The sequence below is a fragment of the Urocitellus parryii genome, chromosome 4 (assembly GCF_045843805.1).
Source record: "Urocitellus parryii isolate mUroPar1 chromosome 4, mUroPar1.hap1, whole genome shotgun sequence".
Classification (NCBI taxonomy): domain Eukaryota; kingdom Metazoa; phylum Chordata; class Mammalia; order Rodentia; family Sciuridae; genus Urocitellus; species Urocitellus parryii.
In genome coordinates, this window is record NC_135534.1 from 11,127,619 (window position 1) to 11,147,859 (window position 20,241).

General features: G+C 47.1%; 2 protein-coding genes across 2 annotated transcripts in view; one reads left to right on the forward strand and one right to left on the reverse strand.

Moving 5' to 3' along the window:
• Ahnak (AHNAK nucleoprotein) overlaps window positions 1-2,056 on the forward strand; it is a 96,494-nt gene extending 94,438 nt beyond the window's left edge. Inside the window, exon 7 of the mRNA XM_026407531.2 lies at window positions 1,385-2,056. Within this exon, the coding sequence (XP_026263316.1) occupies window positions 1,385-1,392 (8 nt within the window). The 3' untranslated portion in view covers window positions 1,393-2,056. The remainder of the gene's footprint in view (window positions 1-1,384) is intronic.
• Window positions 2,057-7,803: 5,747 nt separating this feature from the next.
• On the reverse strand, window positions 7,804-10,463 carry Scgb1a1 (secretoglobin family 1A member 1). Its single transcript, XM_026407586.2, has 3 exons — window positions 10,409-10,463; window positions 8,210-8,397; window positions 7,804-7,842 (listed from the first exon to the last, which is right to left on the reverse strand). The coding sequence occupies exons 1-3, from the start codon at window positions 10,461-10,463 to the stop codon at window positions 7,804-7,806; spliced, it is 282 nt and encodes a 93-aa protein (XP_026263371.2).
• Between the last annotated feature and the right edge of the window lie 9,778 nt (window positions 10,464-20,241).

The window sequence follows — 20,241 nt, forward strand, 5'->3', positions numbered from 1 at the left end:
TTCTTCTCCTTTTAAACTGTGAGGCTCCTGAGCAGTTATTTAGCTTCCCAAAGCCTTTGTGTCTGGTCTGCATAAAGGAGACAGTGGTATCTACCTTGCCGTCTCCTTGTGGGGATTAAAAGAGGCCACACGTAGGAAGTGCTCAGTTCAGCAGCAGGTTTATAGCAAGTGCTCAGTAGAGAGAAGGGTAGAGGTATCACAGTTTTTGCTTCATTGGTGGCCCACTCCTTCCAAGGCTCTTACAGAAGCTCACTGTTCCGCTCTGGAGGTTCAAGGACACGGCACCAGCAGCTCTGCTCTGGAGAAGACCTCTTGGCGTCCCACTCACCACATCCAAACCACAGCACCCTCTTGACAATCAACACACATTTTTTTATTATATTAATTAATTTGAAATTTAATTGGAATTAAAAACTGTGTGAATAATTTCTCCACAAAGGGTGCCTAGGCTGACAGAATGGGGCAGAATCTCAGTGTTTGAGTGGGTCATTTTGAATCAGAAGGTCACACAAAATGGGTAGAGAATCAGAAGGGTCCTTCCAACTGGAGGGCCCGAGGGGAGAGAGTCCTAGAGGGCAGAGATGGCTGGGAACAGTTAGCAGGCTATTTTGATGGGTGCCTAAGGTGCAGGTAGGAATTAGTGGAAGATAAAGTTGGAAAGGAAGACTGACTCCAGATGTGGCCTCCCCAAAGGCGCTCATGGGAGGTGAGGGACTCACCTGTGGGTCCCAGGGGTGGTGACCTGGGCCTGACTCAGGCTGGAGCAGGTGGGCTCAGGGGGCAGGGGAGGGTGTGATGAGAGATGAGGGGCTCCTGAAGTTTTGTAGGGTTTAGGAAGCACAAAGAGGAAAGGGAAGAGAGAAAGTCAGTTTGGAGTTGAAAACAGAAGGGATTCCTTGTTCCTTATCTATTTAATTTTTTTTTTCCTGCGATGCTGGGGGTGGAACCCAGGCCTTGCAAGTGCTAGGTAAGTTGCTCTACTATCTCCGGCTCCTAAAGAAGATTTCTTCATGGCTGAGGCTCGGGAGGGTGGATCTCTTCCTGGTTCCTCACCTTCATTTGCTATTTGGAGGTTCTTGAGAACACACTGTCCTCTTCTGGCCTCGGACTTGAACAGGGGCACCCAAAGGACAGTCGCTGGCTTTCCACCAGCTTCCTTTCTGCCCTCACCAGCTGCGGGGAAAACCAGGCAGGGGGAGGCACATGCAGACCCCAACAGAACCAAGAGCAGGAGCTTCCAGATCCTTCTCCAAATGCAAGAGTTTGTTTCGATGCTCTACCAAAGGGCGAGGGTCCCTTCCTCCGGCCTGTGCAAAGCGTCCTGGTTGTATGGAGACATGCAAATAATGTTTTGAATAAAAATCTCTTTGTTGTTGTTTTACAGGGCTGTAGCCATGGCCAGGAAGAAAACCGCCCCCTCTGAAGGTTGTTTTTGTGGCTGTTCTTTGGAGCATTGTTCTAAAAATGGGAAATTGCATATTGCGGTGCCAGAGGAAACAAACACCTGCAGCTAAAGGGCTACCTTCCACGAGGTGGCTTTTCAGAGCACGCACGATTATAGCCCCAGCCTCCTCTGTTGGAGGCTGAGCAGAGACTCTATTGGTGCCTGCCTTTCTTTTCTTTTCTTTTCTTTCTTTCTCTTTCTTTCTTCCACTTTTTCTTTTTTTCTCTCTCTCTCTCTCCCCCCCCCTCCCCTGCCTTTCTCCACCCTTCTTTCTTCTCCCTCCCTCCCTCCCTTTCTTTCTTTTTAGTAGGGGGGGGGGGATTGAACCCTGAGTGCTTTACCACTGATCCACACCTCCAGCCCTTTTTGTTTTTAATTTTGAGACAGGGTCTCACCAACTTGCCCAGGTTGGTCTTGAACTTGTGATCCTCCTGCCTCAGCCTCCCTCAGAAGTAGCTGGGCTCACAGGCGGGCACCACTGCGCCTGGTTATTGGTGCTTCACTTGCAAGGGTGTGGGTGTGGGCTTATGTTTGCAACTAGGGTGGGCTTGGGCAGCTAGCAGGTGTAGGTGATTATCCACTTATCCACCCAATAAACGTGTATCAAGCATGGATTCTGTGTCATCCCTGTGGGTTTTGCTCTGCTCCTTTGCTGGATGGTTGAGTCACCGGGAGGGGGGATGCAGGCAGGCAGCTTTGCCGTCACTTTTTTGTTCTATTTGGTTTTCAGAGTCAGCGCGTGATTACGGCTTCTCACGACCGAGGAGCCAGAGAGAACCCCAGCACATTCCCTCTTTCTTTTCTTTCTCCCTCTTTCTCTTCCCCTTACCCCTCTCTCTTTCTCCTTGATTAGTCTAAAAAAGTAGAAATGTAATTCTTAACAGGAGGATCAATGCATTTCTTCAGACCCATGATTTTTCCATGTGCCTTGTCACCCACGGGGAGGACGGTCTGAAATTCTTGTTCTTTGGCAGTAGACATTAAACGATAACTTTTGGGTTCTCTGGTTAATATTTAACATGTATCAACACTGATATAATTGCAAAACATTCAGGCCTTGAAACTGATTAAGCGTGAAACGAATGCATTTCAGATGGATTTGTGGTTTAAGAAGAATCTGGTTTTGTAAGCTGATTCCATCATCATTCACAACCAAGAAAGATAGTGACGAAGGGACCCATGGATTTCAAACTTTTTGGAATTTTTAATTTCAACTTCCTGCCCAGGTTATGCATGAATTCCTCAAACGAATCAGATGAGAATAGTGGATGTGTGTGGGGGGGTCTTCTTTGGGGGCCAAGGTTTTCCCTCTGGGACTACTTGGTTATTGATGTGAAGCAGAGAGAACTTGCCTAGAAGGCATGGAGGTGTGAACAGTGTTAATTTGTTAATTTGGAATAAAAAAGAGTCTTGAGTTTTGTAACTGAATTTACAGTCTTATTTTCTACATTGGTTTCAAATTCTCACTAGAAGCTCAAAAGCAGGTCCGTGTGCTGCAGATTCACATCCAAGTGGTTTGTTTATTTATTTATTTGTTACCTGGAGTCTCTGATTTTTCTGCAATGAGTGGCAAGGTAACAAAAATGTGGTTCATAACTTCCTGGGGCTCATGTTCTAGAGAGGGGAATAAATACAAGCACATATGCCACAGTGAGATCAATGTACAACAGAGTTCAGGCTAGGAGCCAGGGGGCCCAGGGACAGAGGGAGCCCCAGATCCTCAGGGCACGAGGCGTGGAGTGTAGAAAGTGAGGAGGAGCCCAAGCACTGAATCTTGAGAGAATCTTTAGGTGTCCAGATTTAGCAAATGTGTTTTAAAAAATGCAGGATGACTTGTTAAATGGATTTTTTTTTTTTTTGGTAGAGGTATGTCCTGCGTAGAGCTTGGGTCATGAAGGATGGAGGTGGTTCTTCAGGGGACTTTGGGAAGGGCAGGCACTTCAATCAAAGGAGCTGTTTGTGCAAAGGCATGGAGGTGTGAACAGTGCTGATTTGTTGGCTGTTTCAAATGTTCACGTGTGGGCTTCACTGTGGACTGACTTGGAGGGCAACCTCATTTCAGAACTTGTCCACCACTGCATCCCTGAACCCACGGGCTGGTGGGGGAAAGGCAGGATTTGATTTTTGGCAATTGTGGGAAGAGAATTCTGCAAAGGGGCAAGACCGAAATCTTTAGGACCCTTTAGAAGGCAGATTAGTGGCCCCTCAAAGGTGTCCACATCCTTATCCCCAGAACCTGTGACTATGTTAGGTTATATGGCAAAGAGAAATTAAGGCTCTTGATGGAACTAAGGTTGCTGATCAGCTATCTTGAAATGGGAAAATCAAGGGGCTGGGGATACAGCTCAGTTGGTAGAGTGCTTGCCTCACATGCACAAGGCCTGGATTCAATCCTCAACACCACACACACACACAAAAAAAAAAAAAAAAAAAAAGAAAGAAAGAAATGGGGAGATCATTCGGGCTTGCTGGAGTGGACCCAGGGTAATTCCCTTGAAAGTGGAAGAGCAGACAGAAGAGGAAATCAGCATCAGAGACTCGAAGCTGTATTGTGCTGGGTGTGGTGGTGCACGCCTGTAATCCCAAGCAACTCAGGAGACTGAGGCACAAGAATTGAAAGTTCAGGTCTAGCCTCAGCAACTTAATAAAATCCTCCCTACTGTCCTGGGGCTGACAGGGAACCTGCTTCTGTGACAGAAGCCTAAGGGAGAATTCCAAAGGAAGAAGCTTGGCAGTTGCGTGTATTGTGGTTGCACAGAACAGTGCTGAGCCATGGGTACAAACCTTCAGATATTTTATGTATCAACTAGACTTGTGTGGTACAGTGGGAATCCATTCATTTGATGGGGGAACAAATCTGAATTCCCAACCTGGTTTATCAGTCCTGAAGCTGCCAACCATGCTTGCTAGGCTGACTCTATTTTCAGATTTTTTTTTGCATGTACTAGTTTTATAATTTTAGTTCGTTCATGAAAACATGCAGGGTGACTAACTACTGGTGACTCATCCTCACATTATCCCTGTGTGCCTGTTGATATATTCTGCAAGGGCTTGGGAGGAACATCCCTAATGACACGTTTCCGAATGCCCTGTGTGGCTCTATCATCATCCATCAAGGTTCCCTTTATCATCTATCTGAAGCTATTTGGAGTGACCATCACCCCATGGGGAATTACTATCCACAAATCCCTTGTTATTTGAAAACAACATGTCTTGCATCAGTTGCAAACTGGACATAATTTTATCCACTTCATCTTGATAAAGTTGATGAAGGTTGGTTTTGCTTCCTCTTCCTGTCTTGTGAGTCACTTATAGATTTTTCTGCCAGGCTAACCTCAATTGTCTCACGGGTACAACTGCAGTTTTCCTACTTATCAATTAATCCAGGCTATAATTGACAGGCAGAAGGACTAGCCCTTGGGTTTTGAAACGTGATAGCAAGGCTTGATAATTACCATTTGTCTTTAGTTATCTTCAAGAGTAAAATTCCTTCAGTTGCAGGTCATGGGAGTAAACAGATATTTTCACCCAGAGACACAGTTTTCTTGAAACCCATCAACAAATGTGATCTTTCTCTTCTCTCAGGTCCTCCGAGGTAAGAATCTTAAAACTGGTAGAGTGCTAAAAATATATTTCTTGATCTCCTGACCCCTTTGTCAATATACATTTGAAGTTTTTTCTTCACACTGTGCTTAATACATCCCAAGTGCAGAAAGCTTATATTCATACATTGGCTTTCCTGTGTTTTAGAATTTGGCATATTCCTAGTGAAAAATGACTGTTTTGATAAATGTTTATTTGCATAATACAATCTTGGACTTTTTTTCCTCCTCCTCTTTCTTTTCTTCATTCTTCAAATGTAAAACCCGTTGAGGTTCATTAAAAAAAAAAAAAAGGCCAGGGCTTGAACCTAGCTCATGGCTCAGTGCTGTCATATTTGGTTAATTAGTGTGAGGAAGCGCTTGCAGACAAAAAAAAAAGAATCCAACGAACATTCCGAATTTCCTTCCTATCTCTGTCACCATGCTGCACACAGCTACGTGCTCTTTCTGGGGCTGCCATCGGTTCATCTTTGCATTCTGCTCTTTAAAAGCAGTAAGGTACATTTCTGTGGGTCAAGGCAGCTCACATTCTTGTGAATCACCTCCAGCCCCTTAGGGCAGAGACCCATTGCAATATAATTGTACTTCCTTTTATCCTTAGTTATCTGCATTGTGTTTGCCCAAGGTAAATATTTTCCCAGCAGTCAGCAGGTCATTAAAATTCTGAACCTTTTATGGCCCTGGATCCTTATCCATTTGAAAAATACTCACCTAGGTGGATGGTCCAGAGATGCAAAGGTATGCAGGCTGGATGATCTGGATGCAGAGGAATCTGAGGACCTGGGAGCCAGGGGAGTGGGGGAGGCCCCCATCAGGGCCCCACCTATGGCAAAGAATCTCTTTTGGAATGGCCAATCCCCCTGACCTGCCCTGGAATTTTTACAACCAGAGGCCCCTCCTTTGTGGCAGACAATGAAGGTACGGGTGTGGTGTCTTTACAGTTTGTGTGCCCAACTGTGTGTTTTGGAGAGTAGGCAGAGTATTCTCATTAGTACCAGTTTTTTTTTTTTTTTTTTTTTTTTTTTTTTTTTTTTTTTTTTTTTTTCTTTTTTGGCTCTGGAGAGGCCGGAATTGGGGATTCCACGACCTGTAGGCCAGGAGCTGGGGCCCGCACTCTGGAATCTGAGTGACGTGAGCATAATCCAGCCCTTGCGAAAGCCGGGGTTCAGAGATCGCTGCGGTTTCTCGCCTGGGACTTTAAACACCAGGCAGGTGGAGGTCGAAGGCCAGCCCGCCAGCTCCCCGCGGTCCTCTCTGCCTTGGGGACCCTCTCTCGGGTGCTGGATCCTGGCGGACTGGCCTCTGGAACTGTCTGGGAGCGGAGCTGTTTCAGAAAAGCTGACCCGTCACTCACTGGCAGGGTTCAACCGGGCCACGACATTTGTGTGACTGCCTGCTTTTCCTCTCATTCCGATCTCAAAAAGCCTCAAAATCAATTTTAAAAACTCAGATAGATGGCCCAAGATCCTTCGGAGGAAGCCGTGTTTCATCATCTGACCTCCGCGAGAGCCGCCCGCCCGCCCGCGGGTTTGAGAGCCCGGGAGCCCGGGAGCCCGTCCGGCGTGGCCGACACTGCCCCCTGGAGGCCGCCGCGCGCGAGGCAGGCGCGGCCCCCGCCCGACCACGTGGCTTCTGGGAGCTGCCGGGACTGAAGCGCTGGCGCGCTCCTCGGCTGCCTCCTTCCTTCCGCGCTCTCTGCCAACGCCCTTTCCATTGCCGCCGCCCCTCCGCGTCCCCCACTTTTATTCTACCAGTAACTACTGCGGATGGGGGTGGCCCGGCTGGGGGCTGACTGCCGCGGGGCAGGGGTGTTTGGGGATTTTCAGATTGAAGTTGGATGCTTTTGGGGGGCGAGTTCTATTCCTTTGCACATGTTGCTCTAGAGAGATTTTTTTTTTTTTTTTAAAGTCAATGATATTTTTTTTTGAGTAGTTCATGCTGTCTGGCCTGGACCGATGTCTTGAGATGGGAAGGCGCTTGGTTGCCTTTACAAACCCAGGGCAAAGGAGGTGGGGGATTGTGAGAGGAGCGAGGGAGCCTCTTTAAAGGAGGGTGGGAGACCTGGCCTCTATCTAGGCATGGAGTTGTGTGATGAGAGCTCTTGAGGCTTTTGAAGGATGGGGTTGGGGTGGGCAGCGGAAAGTGTTTGCGTTTGATAAAAAGGCCTCGTGGGGCTCACTGTGTGAAAAATGCGTCCACTAAGTAGAGTCGGGAGTTCCCTGGAGTTGTGGCAGGTAAGGGTTGTGCCTTGTGGACATGGAGGGAGCAGGGGATTCCAGAGGCCTTTCAGAGACAGCCTTAGTTGATGGAGAGGGAAGGGTGAAGGGATGACCCTCAGGCTCCTGGTTGGAGCAGTCCAGCCTCAGCGAGATTAGGAGCAGATTGGAGAGGAGGGTCACCAGGGCTGTTGGACAAGTGGACTTCGAATTTTTGAGTAGATGGTAGATCTCGTGGGAGGGCATTTGAGTTCTTTTGGTGACAATAACAGAAGCCGAGGGGAAAGAAACTAGGGAGGGTGGACTTCTGAGTTTCCTCCTGGAGTCCAAGAGCCGAGCTTGGCTGTCCTCTCTTTGCTCAGGCTGACCTTACCTAGCAGGGGCAAGCCTTCTAGCTCTAGCAGGTAACTAAAAAGAAGGTCAGAGGCATGCCAGTGAGATGCTTGTAGTTTATTGTAGAGAGCAAGACCAGGCAGGGTGCAGCAACAGGGGCTTGGTAGTTGGACGTTTCTGGTTTCCAAATATGGTGGGCTTTGCATTTCTAAACCCCAGCACATCGTGGACTTTTTAATATTTTGTCCTGAAACAAAGAATGGAACAAAATCCCAATAGAGTAGTGAGTGAACCTCAGAGTAGGAGAAGTAAGGGGAGCTGGGTGTGGTGGCACATGCCCGAGGTCCTAGTTCCTTGTGAGGACCCAGGAGTTGAGACAGTGCCAACTGAGGCAACAGAGTGAGACCCCATCTCAAAATAAATAAATAAACAAACCAATAAATAAATTTCAAAAAGAGGGGAAATGCAGAGGGAGATGCCCGGGCCAGCTTGCCTGGGCTGTCCTGTGGTTCTCCCCACTGCATGAGAAATGGGGCTGAAGAATGGGGTGACACTGTAGCTGAAGGGCTTGGGGAGGCCACTTGTACCTGCTGTGAGTGAAGGATGCCACTTACTGAGAGCTTCAGGACATTCATTTTGATCCCCAAGGGGAGGGTGTCCAGCAGCTTCTTCATCTGGATTCCTGCCTCTTTCATGTCCGGATCAGGGTTGAATGGTTCCACTGAACTCTCGTAACTGGAGAGTGTGCCCAAGAAGAGGGTTTCCATGATATGAAAAAATTCAGGGCAGGTCTCTGCAGAAGCTGGAATATAGCAAAGAGAAAGCACATGGTTGCAGGCCCTTTTCCAAGCTGGCCAGCCCTCTGCTGGGCCTGCCCCAGATGCAGACATCCAGGCCCCTCAGCAAGAGATAGCAGCCTTTTGTTGATGCACTAGAATGTAGGATCTGGTGATGCTCCAAGCAGTTGATGATTTGGCACTGTGTGAATACGTTCTAGGTCATGGCCAGCTTTTCATGGCTTGCTCAAGCCATCCTGAGTCTTCCTGGGATGGGATGGCCTTTTATTTTTTTCTTGCTGGAGTTCTAGGTAGAGACTGGATAGGAGAAGCTGATGGTCTGATTTTTTTTTTTTTTTTTTTTTTTTTTTTTTTTTTTTTTTTTTTTTTTTTTTATGCAGTGTCTGGGCTGGGAGGAGAAAAATTTGAAAACTTTGGTTTCCACCAGAAACTTGCCTCCCACTTGTGGTTAATGATGGTCTGAGCCACGTGTCACTGAGGGCAAGTGGCAAAACCCTTTACTAGCCCAACATGGGTTCCCAAACCTGGCGGGGAAGACAAAGGCACACATGGTATTAGGCCTGTGGCACTCTCAGCTCTTTTAGCTCACTGTGTTCCCTTCTGCTGGACTGCTGCCAGATTGTGCTGCCTTCTCAGGTCCCTTCCTTCAGGAGCATGGGGGACAATCACCATTTCCTACGTTCTGCCTGCTTCCAGCTTCCCACTGAGCCTCAAATCCCTGTCCTTGAATTCTCTGCCTTGTGTGCAAATTCAGCCCCACTCCAAGTGGAACCCTCTCCAGGACTCAAGTCCCCTCCTTTCAGTTCACAATGTTACCAGGTGACATACTTTATCTTTCAGTAGCTCAGTTTTCTTCTCTGTAAAATGGGGACAGTATCTTTGCTTCCTTGGGTTGTTGGATGAATGAAGAGAGATAGTATGTTAAGAGGGTTAAAACCAGAATGATACATTATAAGTGCTAAATAAGTGCTGAGTATTGTTATTATTTTTATTACTGTTGTATGCACATATATGGATATACAAATGTACTCCCAATCCACCCCTTAACATATTTCAATTATATCTTGCTGAGCCACCCACCTCTATGCACTGTCATGAGATCTTCTAATTAATAAACATTCAGTCCAAAATGATGTCATTTCCCCTGAAAAACAAATAAACCTCTCTGCAAGATAGCTGTTCCCACTGCCTCTTGGTTTGGGTTGTCTAAGCCACCAGAGTCATAAAACGTATATCCATGGGTATTATGAAATTTTGCAACTGAATTAATTGGAGTTTGTTTATTAAAAAAAAATAACAACAACGTTTTCAAATAGGAGTGGAAGAAGTTGATGGAGAGCAGAAAAACACAGTTAGGTAATCCTATTCCCCAAAGACAGGGTGCTGATCTCCTCCCTCCCTCGCCCTCTTCTTCCCTCCTGCCCCCTCTCATTTCCATTCCTTTCTTCTTAGTTACAGCAGTGACTACTTAGGGACGCCTAATCCTTTCTGCAGAGGACAAAATGTTTAGAAAACTCCACTCTTGGTCAGCAGTTTCCCAAGAAAGATCCCTTATTGGAATCTTCCTTTCTGCCCCGAATAAGAGACTTCGCCTTGGGTTGGGTTTCTTTTCATGAGTCTCTGCAGTTTGCCTTCCAGACTCACGGCCAGATTTGGGTGAAGACCCCAAACCCGGAGGTTGTACCAAGGTCTTTTGTCATCTTGGGGACTGTCCCAGGCGGGGCTGGAGGGGCTCATTGTCCCTATCCCATTTGTTCTTGGGTGGATGCCCTTGTCTGCATGGGATCTCCTTCATACCTCCCCCTCAGGCTTTTCCATTCCCTGGAATTTTGAGGTCTTGGGTATGGAAGATGGGGTCCTTCGCAGGTTTTCTTACAGCTTGGTGCTCTGAGAATCAGCATTCCCAAGCCCTCCCAGCACTAGAGAGAGGATGCGGGCAGCTCATCACCCCTTCTTTTGAGCAGAATGAGGTGGTGCAGAGTTTGGGAGCCCACTCTTGGGACCCTGGATACTCACCAGAGCTGCAGCAGAGAGCCAGTAGGACAAGGGTGAAGGTGACTATGAGCTTCATGGTGGGAGGCCCTGGTGATTCTGGTTGTCTCTGGATCCTGTCGTCTTGTGGCCTTCAGAGGCATTGGTGCCCTCTTATATGCTGCAGGCAGTGCCCAGAGGGAGGAGGTCAGGGTGCAGGCTCCACTTAAGAGACTGCATTATTTACTTGGGCATCAGCTCTGTGGAATAAGTAAACACTCTCTTTTCTCAGCCAGTTTCTGTGGTCATTGAAACTGAACTCACATAATGGGCCACCTGGAGGGGGGAGGCCCAGAGTACTGTGTGGAGGTAACAAGGGGAACCTGAGTCAGAGGGCATGAAGCCTGGCCACCTGTGCTCTCTCTGTGAACCAGGCCAGGTGGAGCCCACCTGGACGCACCATCCCAGGAAAGACAGAGGCCCAAGGACCCTCACAGGTGGCAGGGACAGGGCTTGGACGGAGGACCCTGATTCTCCACCGGCTCTTCCACTGCTCCCCTCCAAGGAAGGAGGCTGGACCACAAGCCACAGGTTCCTGTGACTCAGAGCATCCCTGTGGTCAGGGTTGGGGGAGACCTTGGATCAAAGCACATGGACTTCTCCAGCGCACGCATCAGAAATCGAACTCCAGATTTTAAGCTGGATGATGTTGTGCATCAGGCTAGGTCTGTTCCCACCCAGAAGGGCCACCTGCCCTTCTGGTGGCCAGATGCAGGGGCACCTTCAGTCTTATCTCGCTTGACCTCTTACTGGTCTTCGCCCTGCTGACCTTCTCCTCCTCCACCCATTCTCTCCCCCGCGCTCCCACGGCAAGTTCTTTCCTGTTTTCCTTCCCTGGCCATTCCTTCTTGTTCTGTTTAGCTGTTTACTCTTTGCTGACTGGCCTTAAGTGTTGGGAGTTCCCAGGCTTTGACCTTAGCCTCTTTCTTGCCTCCCACGGCCACTTTCTCTGCTTGTTCCCTTCCTTCTCCAGGGCCCATGTTCTATGACCACGGGCCTCCTGGACGGAATGCGCTCCTCCCGGCCTTCCTGCCTCTGCTCAACCATCTCTGAAGGGCCATTGGGATGATCTTCCTAAAGCCCACGGATCATGCCGTTCTGCTTCTTGAAACCCTTTCAAAGCTTCCTCTTGCCAGCAGGATAAAATTCAAGTGCGATTTACAAGGCCTTTGCCCACCAGCCTTTTCCAAACATCTGAACTTCCTTTCTCTGCTCCCCTGCAGGGTACTTTAACTCTCTCTTCCTATTTGTGGACTTGGGCATGTTCCATGTTTTCTTCCCGCCTTTTCACCTTTGCACAAACTCAGCCCCATGCCTGGGATATGAGTTTCCTGCCTTGCCCATTTCTCCAAATCCTATTTGTATTTCAAGGCTCAATTAAACATCCACCCATTCATTTATTCAAAAATTCCGAGCATCTTCTCTGCCCCAGGCACTGTGCTAGGAGTTGGGAATTGGGGTAGACACGGAGGGGCACTGTAGGAGCCCCTTCAAGATGAACTCTCTGCCACTTGGCCTCCAGGAGTGTGGTCAGAAGACAAACTCCAGCTGCCAGTAACCCAGAGAACTGACTTTCTCAAGGTTACACTGTCCCTGGAGGCTGATCACATTTGGTGGCAGAACAAGAAGGGGCTCTAAAAGCCTGGGCATTGCCTTTCCTTGCCTCCCTTCTTGTCTTTTTCTGAGATGGAGTCTTTGTTGCCTAGGCTGCTGCAGAACTTCTGGTGCAAGCGTACCTCCCTCCTCAGCTTCCTGAGTAGCAGGGACAGGTATGCGCCACTGTGCCCAGCAAGCCTGGGCATTTTTGCACCAGGTGAACAAGTCTGGTGGGCAAACCTCCAGAGCCCTCTGCCTGGTTGGCTGAGAAGCAGTTCAGCTTTTCCCTCTGCCGGATCCTGCTTCCATCTCAGGTACAGCTTCCTGGTTACCATCTTGCATTCCAAGCTCTGTCTCAGCATCTGCTGTCCTGACGGTAACTATCCAGGACAGGGATACAGTGGCCACGAACCAGACCCAAATCCCTGTGAAGCTTCACTTGAGTGGTGACGACAGACTAGTAAACCATCAAACAAATGAAATAATTACAGGTTTCGATACTTGCTTGGGCAGAACTAAGCAGGGTGCTGAGACCTACTTAGATGGGGGACTCGGGGTGGACTTTCTAGATAGACGGCTTCATGCTGAGGCCCATAGAGGGTTCCAGGCAGAGGAGACAGGCAGCACCAGGGCCCTAGGACAGGAAGGAGTCCAGTGTGCCTGAGAGGCAGTGGCTGGAACATAACAAGCCTCAAGCTAAGAGCTTTAGGCCCTGAGTACTGGGAGCTCTTGAAGATTTTTATCAAGGAGTGACATGCTCTGATTTCCCATCTGCTGAGATGGACCCTGGCTTGGGCATTGGGGTTCAAAGGGTGCTGTTTCCTGTAACAGAAGTCTTGGGAGTAATAGGGCTGGGAGCAGGAACAATGAAGTCTTCGACAGGCTCAGTGATAACTCTCGCTGGGTCTGTCCCCACCCCTGTTTACAGTGCTCACTGTATGTTATTTTAACCTTGGGATTCTTTAGGTGTAAGACTCCTTTGCTGGCTGAATAGGAATCCCTGGCATGGATCAATGAATAAGTCCTTTGCATTATGTTTTATTTGGAGGCCGTGGCGACCTGCACTGTCCGACTTCAAGGCACCTCGACAGGGTTGAGAGCACAGGTTCCAAACTAGCCACAGCCAGGACTTGTCAAGTCAGTGACCGTGTGGCCCTACTGCAAGGCACTGGGTAGCTGAAGAGTCAGGGAAGATCTGAACTGATCAGGAAATGATCTTCTAGACAGACTGCTAACCAAAGCACAGAACAGGGTAAAACTGAGTCAAAAGACACCATGAATGTACTTACTTGTATGCCTGCAAAATATCTCTTCAGTGGACGGTAATGGTTGATTCTAGAAAGGAGAAGCACTTGGAGGGGCCTGAGAGGAGACTTTTCACTATGATTCCTTCGGTAACTTTTTTTTTTTTTGTATAAATTTATCATCAATCCAAAATAATTTTTTTAAGAAGAGAGAACAGGGCTGACACCTGCTACTACTTGGACACACCTTGAGGACATTATATTTTGTGAAATAAGCCATTCAGAGAAAGACAGGCACATGTGATTCCCACTTATATGAGATACCTCAGGAAGTCGAATTGATTGAGATAGAGAGTAGAATGGTGGCTATTAGGGTCCTAGGAGAGGACCATGGGGAGTTAGTGTGAAGTGGGGCAGTTTCGGGGTTTGCTTGCTGAAGAAGAGTTTTGCACATCTGCAGGTGGTGGTGGTTTTATAAGAAGGCCAAGGCACTTAAATGTGTTTGAAATGGTAAAATTCATATTAAGTGAATCCTTCCACAATTAAAAACAATAATATAAAAAAAGAGAGAGAACAGGTTGAAGAGTGAGACTAAATGGATTGAGTGTCAGACCCATCGCATTGGAAGTGAATTGCCTTGAGCCAAGAACTTCACCTCTCTCTGTCTCGATTTCCTTGTTGTATAAGGAGCATAATAAGATCACCTATGCTTCTGGCTCTGACCAAGGAATCAAGGAGTCCTAGTACAGAGAGTTGCTCAGTACAGGAGGGCAAGTGCCACATTTTCACATCTCCACCTGGAATGTCTTCCAGATTCCTTGGTCGAGTCTACACATGTGTGAGTCGGGGCAGCAGAGGATCTTGGGTAAGCCTTGGCCTGGGCCATTAGGTTGAGCATTTCCTGAACTGCCCTGCTGTGTCCATCAGCTATACCTCTGGGCTTAGCTGACTCCTTTGCCTCTGGCTTGACCCCAAGACAGGCGTTAACAAGTGAGGTTACTGCAGGAAAGGGAACTTCCAAGGTTGCACTTCCAAGAGGCTCAGAATGCCCAGGACATCTTGTATCCTTGTCTTGCAGTCCTAGAGTGAGGACATCTCTCTGTATCCTCCCCCAGAGGAGTAGTTAAACACAAGGCCCTCCTGGTTGCATGGATGACCATTGGCTGTGCAGAGAATGGCTTGATAAGTGTCATGGAGACAGGAACCTTAAAAATGCCAACATCAAAGGTTCTAGTTTGCTTCTTCCAGGGAATTCTTCACGGTCATATGATAGGAATTAGCTTGTCTTGTGCTTGTTTCTGACATTTCTGCTCCTCTCTGACTCCTTGTTTCTCTGTGTTTATCCTTTAACCCTTTTTCCTCCCTCCTCCATATTACCTCCCCTCCCAACAAGGCCCTGGCTCAGTGCAGGGACAGCTGGCTTCTGTTGATGGCTTCCCAGGCCCAGCTGGGACCGTGACTCCACCACCAAGTAGCCTAGACAGGCTTCTCCATCCCGGCCCTTGGGAGAGCCCTACCTGGCCATGGTGGGCTTTTCTGCCCCCTGCCCTGGAGCCTGCAAAGCTCCTGCTTCTCTGACCCACCATGAGGGACAGTGAGGCAGAAAGTGCTGATCAAGGGTCAGAGTTCGAGCCTCAGAGTGTTGAGCCTCTTAAACTCAAGCCTCAGCTCTCATCCTCAAAGCCTGCACTGTGCTGAGGCCCAGGCCAGAGCCCTAAGCCCACTTGGCACATGGAAAGGGCGGGAGCCCCCATTTCTGGCTGCTCATGGACCATTATCTGGTCACTTTGCAAAGATAGCCTTCTGGGGGAAGACAAGTCACTCAGTTATTACCACCAAGGGGACAGCAATGAATTGGCACAGTTCCTGCCAATCTTTCCACACCCTCAAGCCCTATGTTGCCTGTGCCTGGATTTGGGAGAGCCCTGATCCCTGGATTGCTGGAGCTTCAAGGGATGGGCCTGTCGACCTCTGGGGAGCCCGCTGAGATGCTGTAAGCACCTTGGGCCTGGTTCTGGCTTTTAGGAAAGGTCAGGGGAAAGAACTTTACCCAGAGTCTAAGGGTCGAGGGTGCTGAGGGACCTGGAGGCCTGACCCAGCCCCCTTCCCATACAAGGGGTATGTGTTGGTAATACATGTGGGTGCCAGATTTTTGAGGCACATTCAATAATCCTGCGTGAGGCTTCCCCCAGTCCCTACTTAGAGGTCTGGTGGGAGGGGAGGAGCCAGCAGCGTCCCCAGCACATACTGCTCGAAGGTGTTGACTGAGACCAGGTGTTCACCCCTGGGCTCGGTGCTTGGCATATCCCAATGAGTAGGAAACTGGAGTAGCAGCTCATGCTGGCAGCAGACTTGCTGCAAGTCTCAGCATGGCCCAGAAAACAGGTTGAAGGCCCCGGGCAGGCCATGCTATCTGGCTGTGCCACTGGAGGAGGAGTAGTAAGGCTACTGACTTAGGCTTGGGTCAGCTCATGGGGTCAGCTCATAGAACGAGCTATGGAGGCTAGTTTCCCTTCTTCTCCCTGGCCAGCTAGCTCCTTGGTTGCTCAGGAAATAGCTCTCAAGCAGAGAAAATTCTCTATGTGGGGTTGGTCCATTCTCTGCAACCTTGGTGACCCCTGGGACTGCTCCTGCATTGGAACAGGCCCTCCGAGGAGGGGCCCAGCAACAGCTGAACATTCCAGATATTTTTTTCCATTGACTTGTGAGCTTTTAGAAGGCCTTAAAAAATTATCATGTATCTCCTGGCTCCAAAATATAAAAAGAATGTCTCAAAATTAATGAATCTTTATCAAAGTAACATTATTTCAACTAGTTAATTGCAACTCAGGCTAACTTTTGTGCCATTGTATGTAAACTCAATACAGTTTAAATTGTATGAACCAAAGGCATAATCTCTTGCTAGTATCAAAATTAATAACTTCATACAAGCCCTTTCAAAAAGCTTATAGTCAACACTGTATTGATTGTGAGGAATGTGCATATCTTAATGCATCTGATATGATCTAGGGTGGGAACATTCAAACTCAGATGCGTCAAGTCTGCTCTTCCAGTGCCTTTAGCTGCAGCCAAAGTAGAGCAAAAGCCCCAGGACAGGGAGGGATCTGCCTCTGTCCCATCCTCTGATCTCTGGCCAGAGGCTTTTCCATTGGCCCAATCCAATTGGCATTCAGCTTGCAAGGGAACCTGGGATTTGTGGTCCTTAAAGGTTGGCTTCCTGGGGCCCAGAGCAGGACAGGGGAAGACAGAGAGGATGGGTGAGAGGGCATCAAATATAGAATGACAACAATAATGGAATCATGCTACACTCATGACTGACTTTAGAGCTCACTTTCCCCACTCATTAGGTCTTGGATTGCTTTTGAAATCTTGGCACTTATGAATACATTGAATTTTTGTTTTCATGCTGCCGAATATCACTTTGCATGGATGTAGTATAATTTAATTTACTCATACTTTGTTGGTGAACACTTGCATCATTTCTAGTTTTTCTGCCATTACAAACTGCACGGCATAGGCCTCCTGCTGCCCTGGGGATTCTTTCTATCCGGGAGATGCCTGGATTGAGGCAAGCTACTACCCTTCCCTGGTGTTGGCTCTCCTGAGCCTGCAAGCCCTTCCATTCCAAGGGCAGAAGGGGTGTGGGTGGTGATGGTCAGGGCTAGGAAAGGAAGGATGCCAGAGACCAAGTTTTAATCTTCCACAAGGATCTTGGTCAATTTCTGAGTCTGTCACTCAGCCCACAAACTAGGGTGGTGGTAGCCTATTGAACGTGTCCAGAGATGTTAATGTCTCCAGCACGTGTGTGTCCTTTCGGGCTTCAGAGCAACCTACTGTGGTCACACACCACCCTCCAGCTACCAAATGTACCCAGATACAAAGCCACTTGGCTTTGGCTGTGACTGGGGCCCCAAGGTTTCAGGGAGGGCAGGGGCAGGCTTCAACTTGCTACAGATTTGGGTACTTTCTTGGCTCCCAGGCAAGTGGGTAGGCAGGCACTGTGTTTCCAGTAGGCAGGACTCAGCTGAAAGTTGGGGGGTGGAAGGGTGGAGCGGGGATGGGGATGGGGGATGTGCCTTCCCAAGGCCAGGGTGGCCCAGCAGAACAGAACCGGCAGGTTCTTTGTTTCAGGATAAGCTCTACTGGAGGGGCGTGGATGATGAAGCTGAGGGTAGCCCTTGTTCTGCAGGGAGGAAACTGGTTCCCCTCTGTTTTACAGGCTTACTCTGGGGATTTGGACAGCAGATTTGGGGGTTGACAGCAGAATGACACGATTCTCTTGTTGACCTTTTCCAGGATGCTTCTCATTTTATTGCTGACTTCTGCAGGTCCTTTGTTCTGGGGTGAGTCATTCATGCCCTGCCCTCCTGCCTGTCTGCCCTCTCCACCTTCCCAGCCCTGAGCTTGTTCCCACTCATAGATTTGGCCAGTTACTGCGGAGGCCCCCCTGCTCCTATTGAGGATGGCACCCACAGGATGGGTGGCACAGCTCTGCTCTCCGCCATCGTCGGGGAGATGAGCTTCAGGATTGCAGAAGTGGGTCAGGACCCAGCTCAGATGCTGAGGGGCTGAGTGGCTCTGCAGGGTTCCAGTTGCCCTACATGCACGGGGAGGGTGGAAAAGACCACCTTGGGCTCCTTCTGACTGTCATAGTCTGAGACCCTCCAACCAGAAGAGCCTGGTGAGCCCCTAACCCCGCTTCCCCAGCCAACAACCTGATGCTGTCTGATCTGAGCACCTTGCTACTTTTGGTTGATTAGCTTATATGGTGATTCAGGGTTCTCAAATGCAGGTGCTTACAAAGTGAAATAGAGCTATCCTTTTTTTATCATCTATCAACTGTCATCTTTTTTATTTTTATAACTAATGTCATTATATTTTATTTTTACATGTATGTATTTATATATAATATGTACATATTACATATAATACATGATATAAAATATTTATAACTAATATAACTAAAATAAAATGTAATTTCAATCTCAAGGAGTTGAGAACTTAATCTTGGTCATTTTGGGGGTCACTCTCCCTGGGCCTGAACCTGACTTTCTAACTGTGTTGGTGAAGATATCTGGTGCTTAATGTAATTATCACCAACCTGTTCCTTGTCATTGGTCATCTGCTTATCAGGCAACTCCTGAGTATATTGGTACCATTTTCAGGCTTTAACTCACTAGCATCCTCTGCCCCTTGGCTCACTCCTGGGTGCAAGAGAGTCTGGCTTCTCCCAGGCCATTCTTGGTTCTGGGGAGAAAGTGTGTATAAAATCATGCCAATTAACGTAAACAAATAAATATAAGAGCACACATGAAAAACACAACTGTTATTGGGCAGAATGACATTCTGGGGATGTGGCTCAAGCGGTAGCACACTCGCCTGGCATGTGTGCGGCCCGGGTTCGATCCTCAGCACCACGTACAAACAAAGATGTTGTGTCCGCCAAATACTAAAAAATAAATATTAAAATTCTCTCTCTCTCTCACTCTCTCTTAAAAAACAAAACAAAACACAACTGTTATTTAATAGTCTGTATATTTATCTAATAGCACTTTGATTTTTTTATTATAGTCTGATATATTACATTTCATATAAATAATTAGTCATCAATAAACAAATTCTCATAAAGCCAAAATATATGTAAAAGGCAAAATTAAATTGTACAGGTTTTTTTTAAAATTAATTCTTTAGTTCTAAAACAAGCAACAGGTAATGCAAAATAAATAAATAAATAAAAAATCACTAAAAAAAATAAAACAAGCAACAGTTGAAAAAAGAATACATTTCAACTCTGATGACATTATAATTCAGTAAGATATTTCCTGTATGAACTACAATATTTGTTTGACAAATGAAAATATCACACCTTACATTCTTTCATTATTTACCAAAGAAAATTTCCAAGTGGTCTCATTGTACAGGATTGAAGCAACTTTTTTGTTTTCTTCATGGTTCTGGGAACTGAACCCAGAGCCTTAGCATGTTCTAGGCAAGTGCTCCACCACTGAGCTACGTCCCCAGCCATGAAGCAACGTTTTAAGTTGTTTCTCAATCTTTGCCGTCATGATTCGTTTGTCATTTGTTCTGAATCTGAATAAATGCAGGAACACGGAGCACCTAATAGGAGTTGGACATAAGAACTGAGTCTGAAGCTAGCTCTAAGAATTCCAAACCTCCATGAACTCCTCATGAAATAAACGTGTTGGGCAAAAAAAAAATACCCAAACAAAATAATGTTCCTCCACCCTCATGCAAAAAAAGGTGAGATGATGGATATGTTATAATCTTTCTCCCATGTACACATAACATCACATTGAACCCCTTAAATTTATACAATTAATTTCAGTCAAATAAATAAATAATAAAAGGACCGTTTAAAAACAACCTAGTTAATAAATGGGCAAATGAACTAAACAGACTCTTTTCAAAAGAAGAAATACAAAGGGCAACAAGTATATGAAGGGATGTTTAACATCTTGAGCAATTAGAGAAATACAAATCAAAAGTACACTGAGATGTCATCTCACACCAGTCAGACTGGCAGCCGTCAAGACTATAAACAGTAATAAACTTTGGAGAGGATGTGGGGAAAAGGAACACTTTTACACAGTTGGCAGGATTGTAAATTAGTACAACTGCTATGGAAATCAGTGTGGAAGTTCTTCAAAAAACTAAGCAAGGAACCACCATATGACCCAGTTATACCACTCTTCTGTATTTTTTCTAAAGAATTAAAGTCATTATGCTACAGTGCTATATCCATATCAATGTTTATAGCAGCACAATTCACCATGGTGGGATTACAGAACCCGTCTAGGTGTCTATCAGTGGATGAATGGATTAAAAAAATACACACACACACACACACACATACACACACATATACATACACACATATACACACACTTGGGTTTTATTCAGTCATAAAGAAGAATAAAATTATGTATTTGCAGGAAAATGGATGGAACTTGAGAGCAT

What these genes read in the sequence shown, in the direction of transcription:
- Scgb1a1 (XM_026407586.2), bottom strand. Translation starts at nt 10,463, where the DNA reads ATGAAGCTCATAGTCACCTTCACCCTTGTCCTACTGGCTCTCTGCTGC. An exon ending in GGCTCTCTGCTGCAGCTCTG is followed by an intron (nt 8,398 to 10,408) that starts GTGAGTATCCAG and finishes GCTATATTCCAG; the next exon opens with CTTCTGCAGAGACCTGCCCT. An exon ending in TGAATGTCCTGAAGCTCTCA is followed by an intron (nt 7,843 to 8,209) that starts GTAAGTGGCATC and finishes TCTTTGTTTCAG; the next exon opens with GACAAAATATTAAAAAGTCC.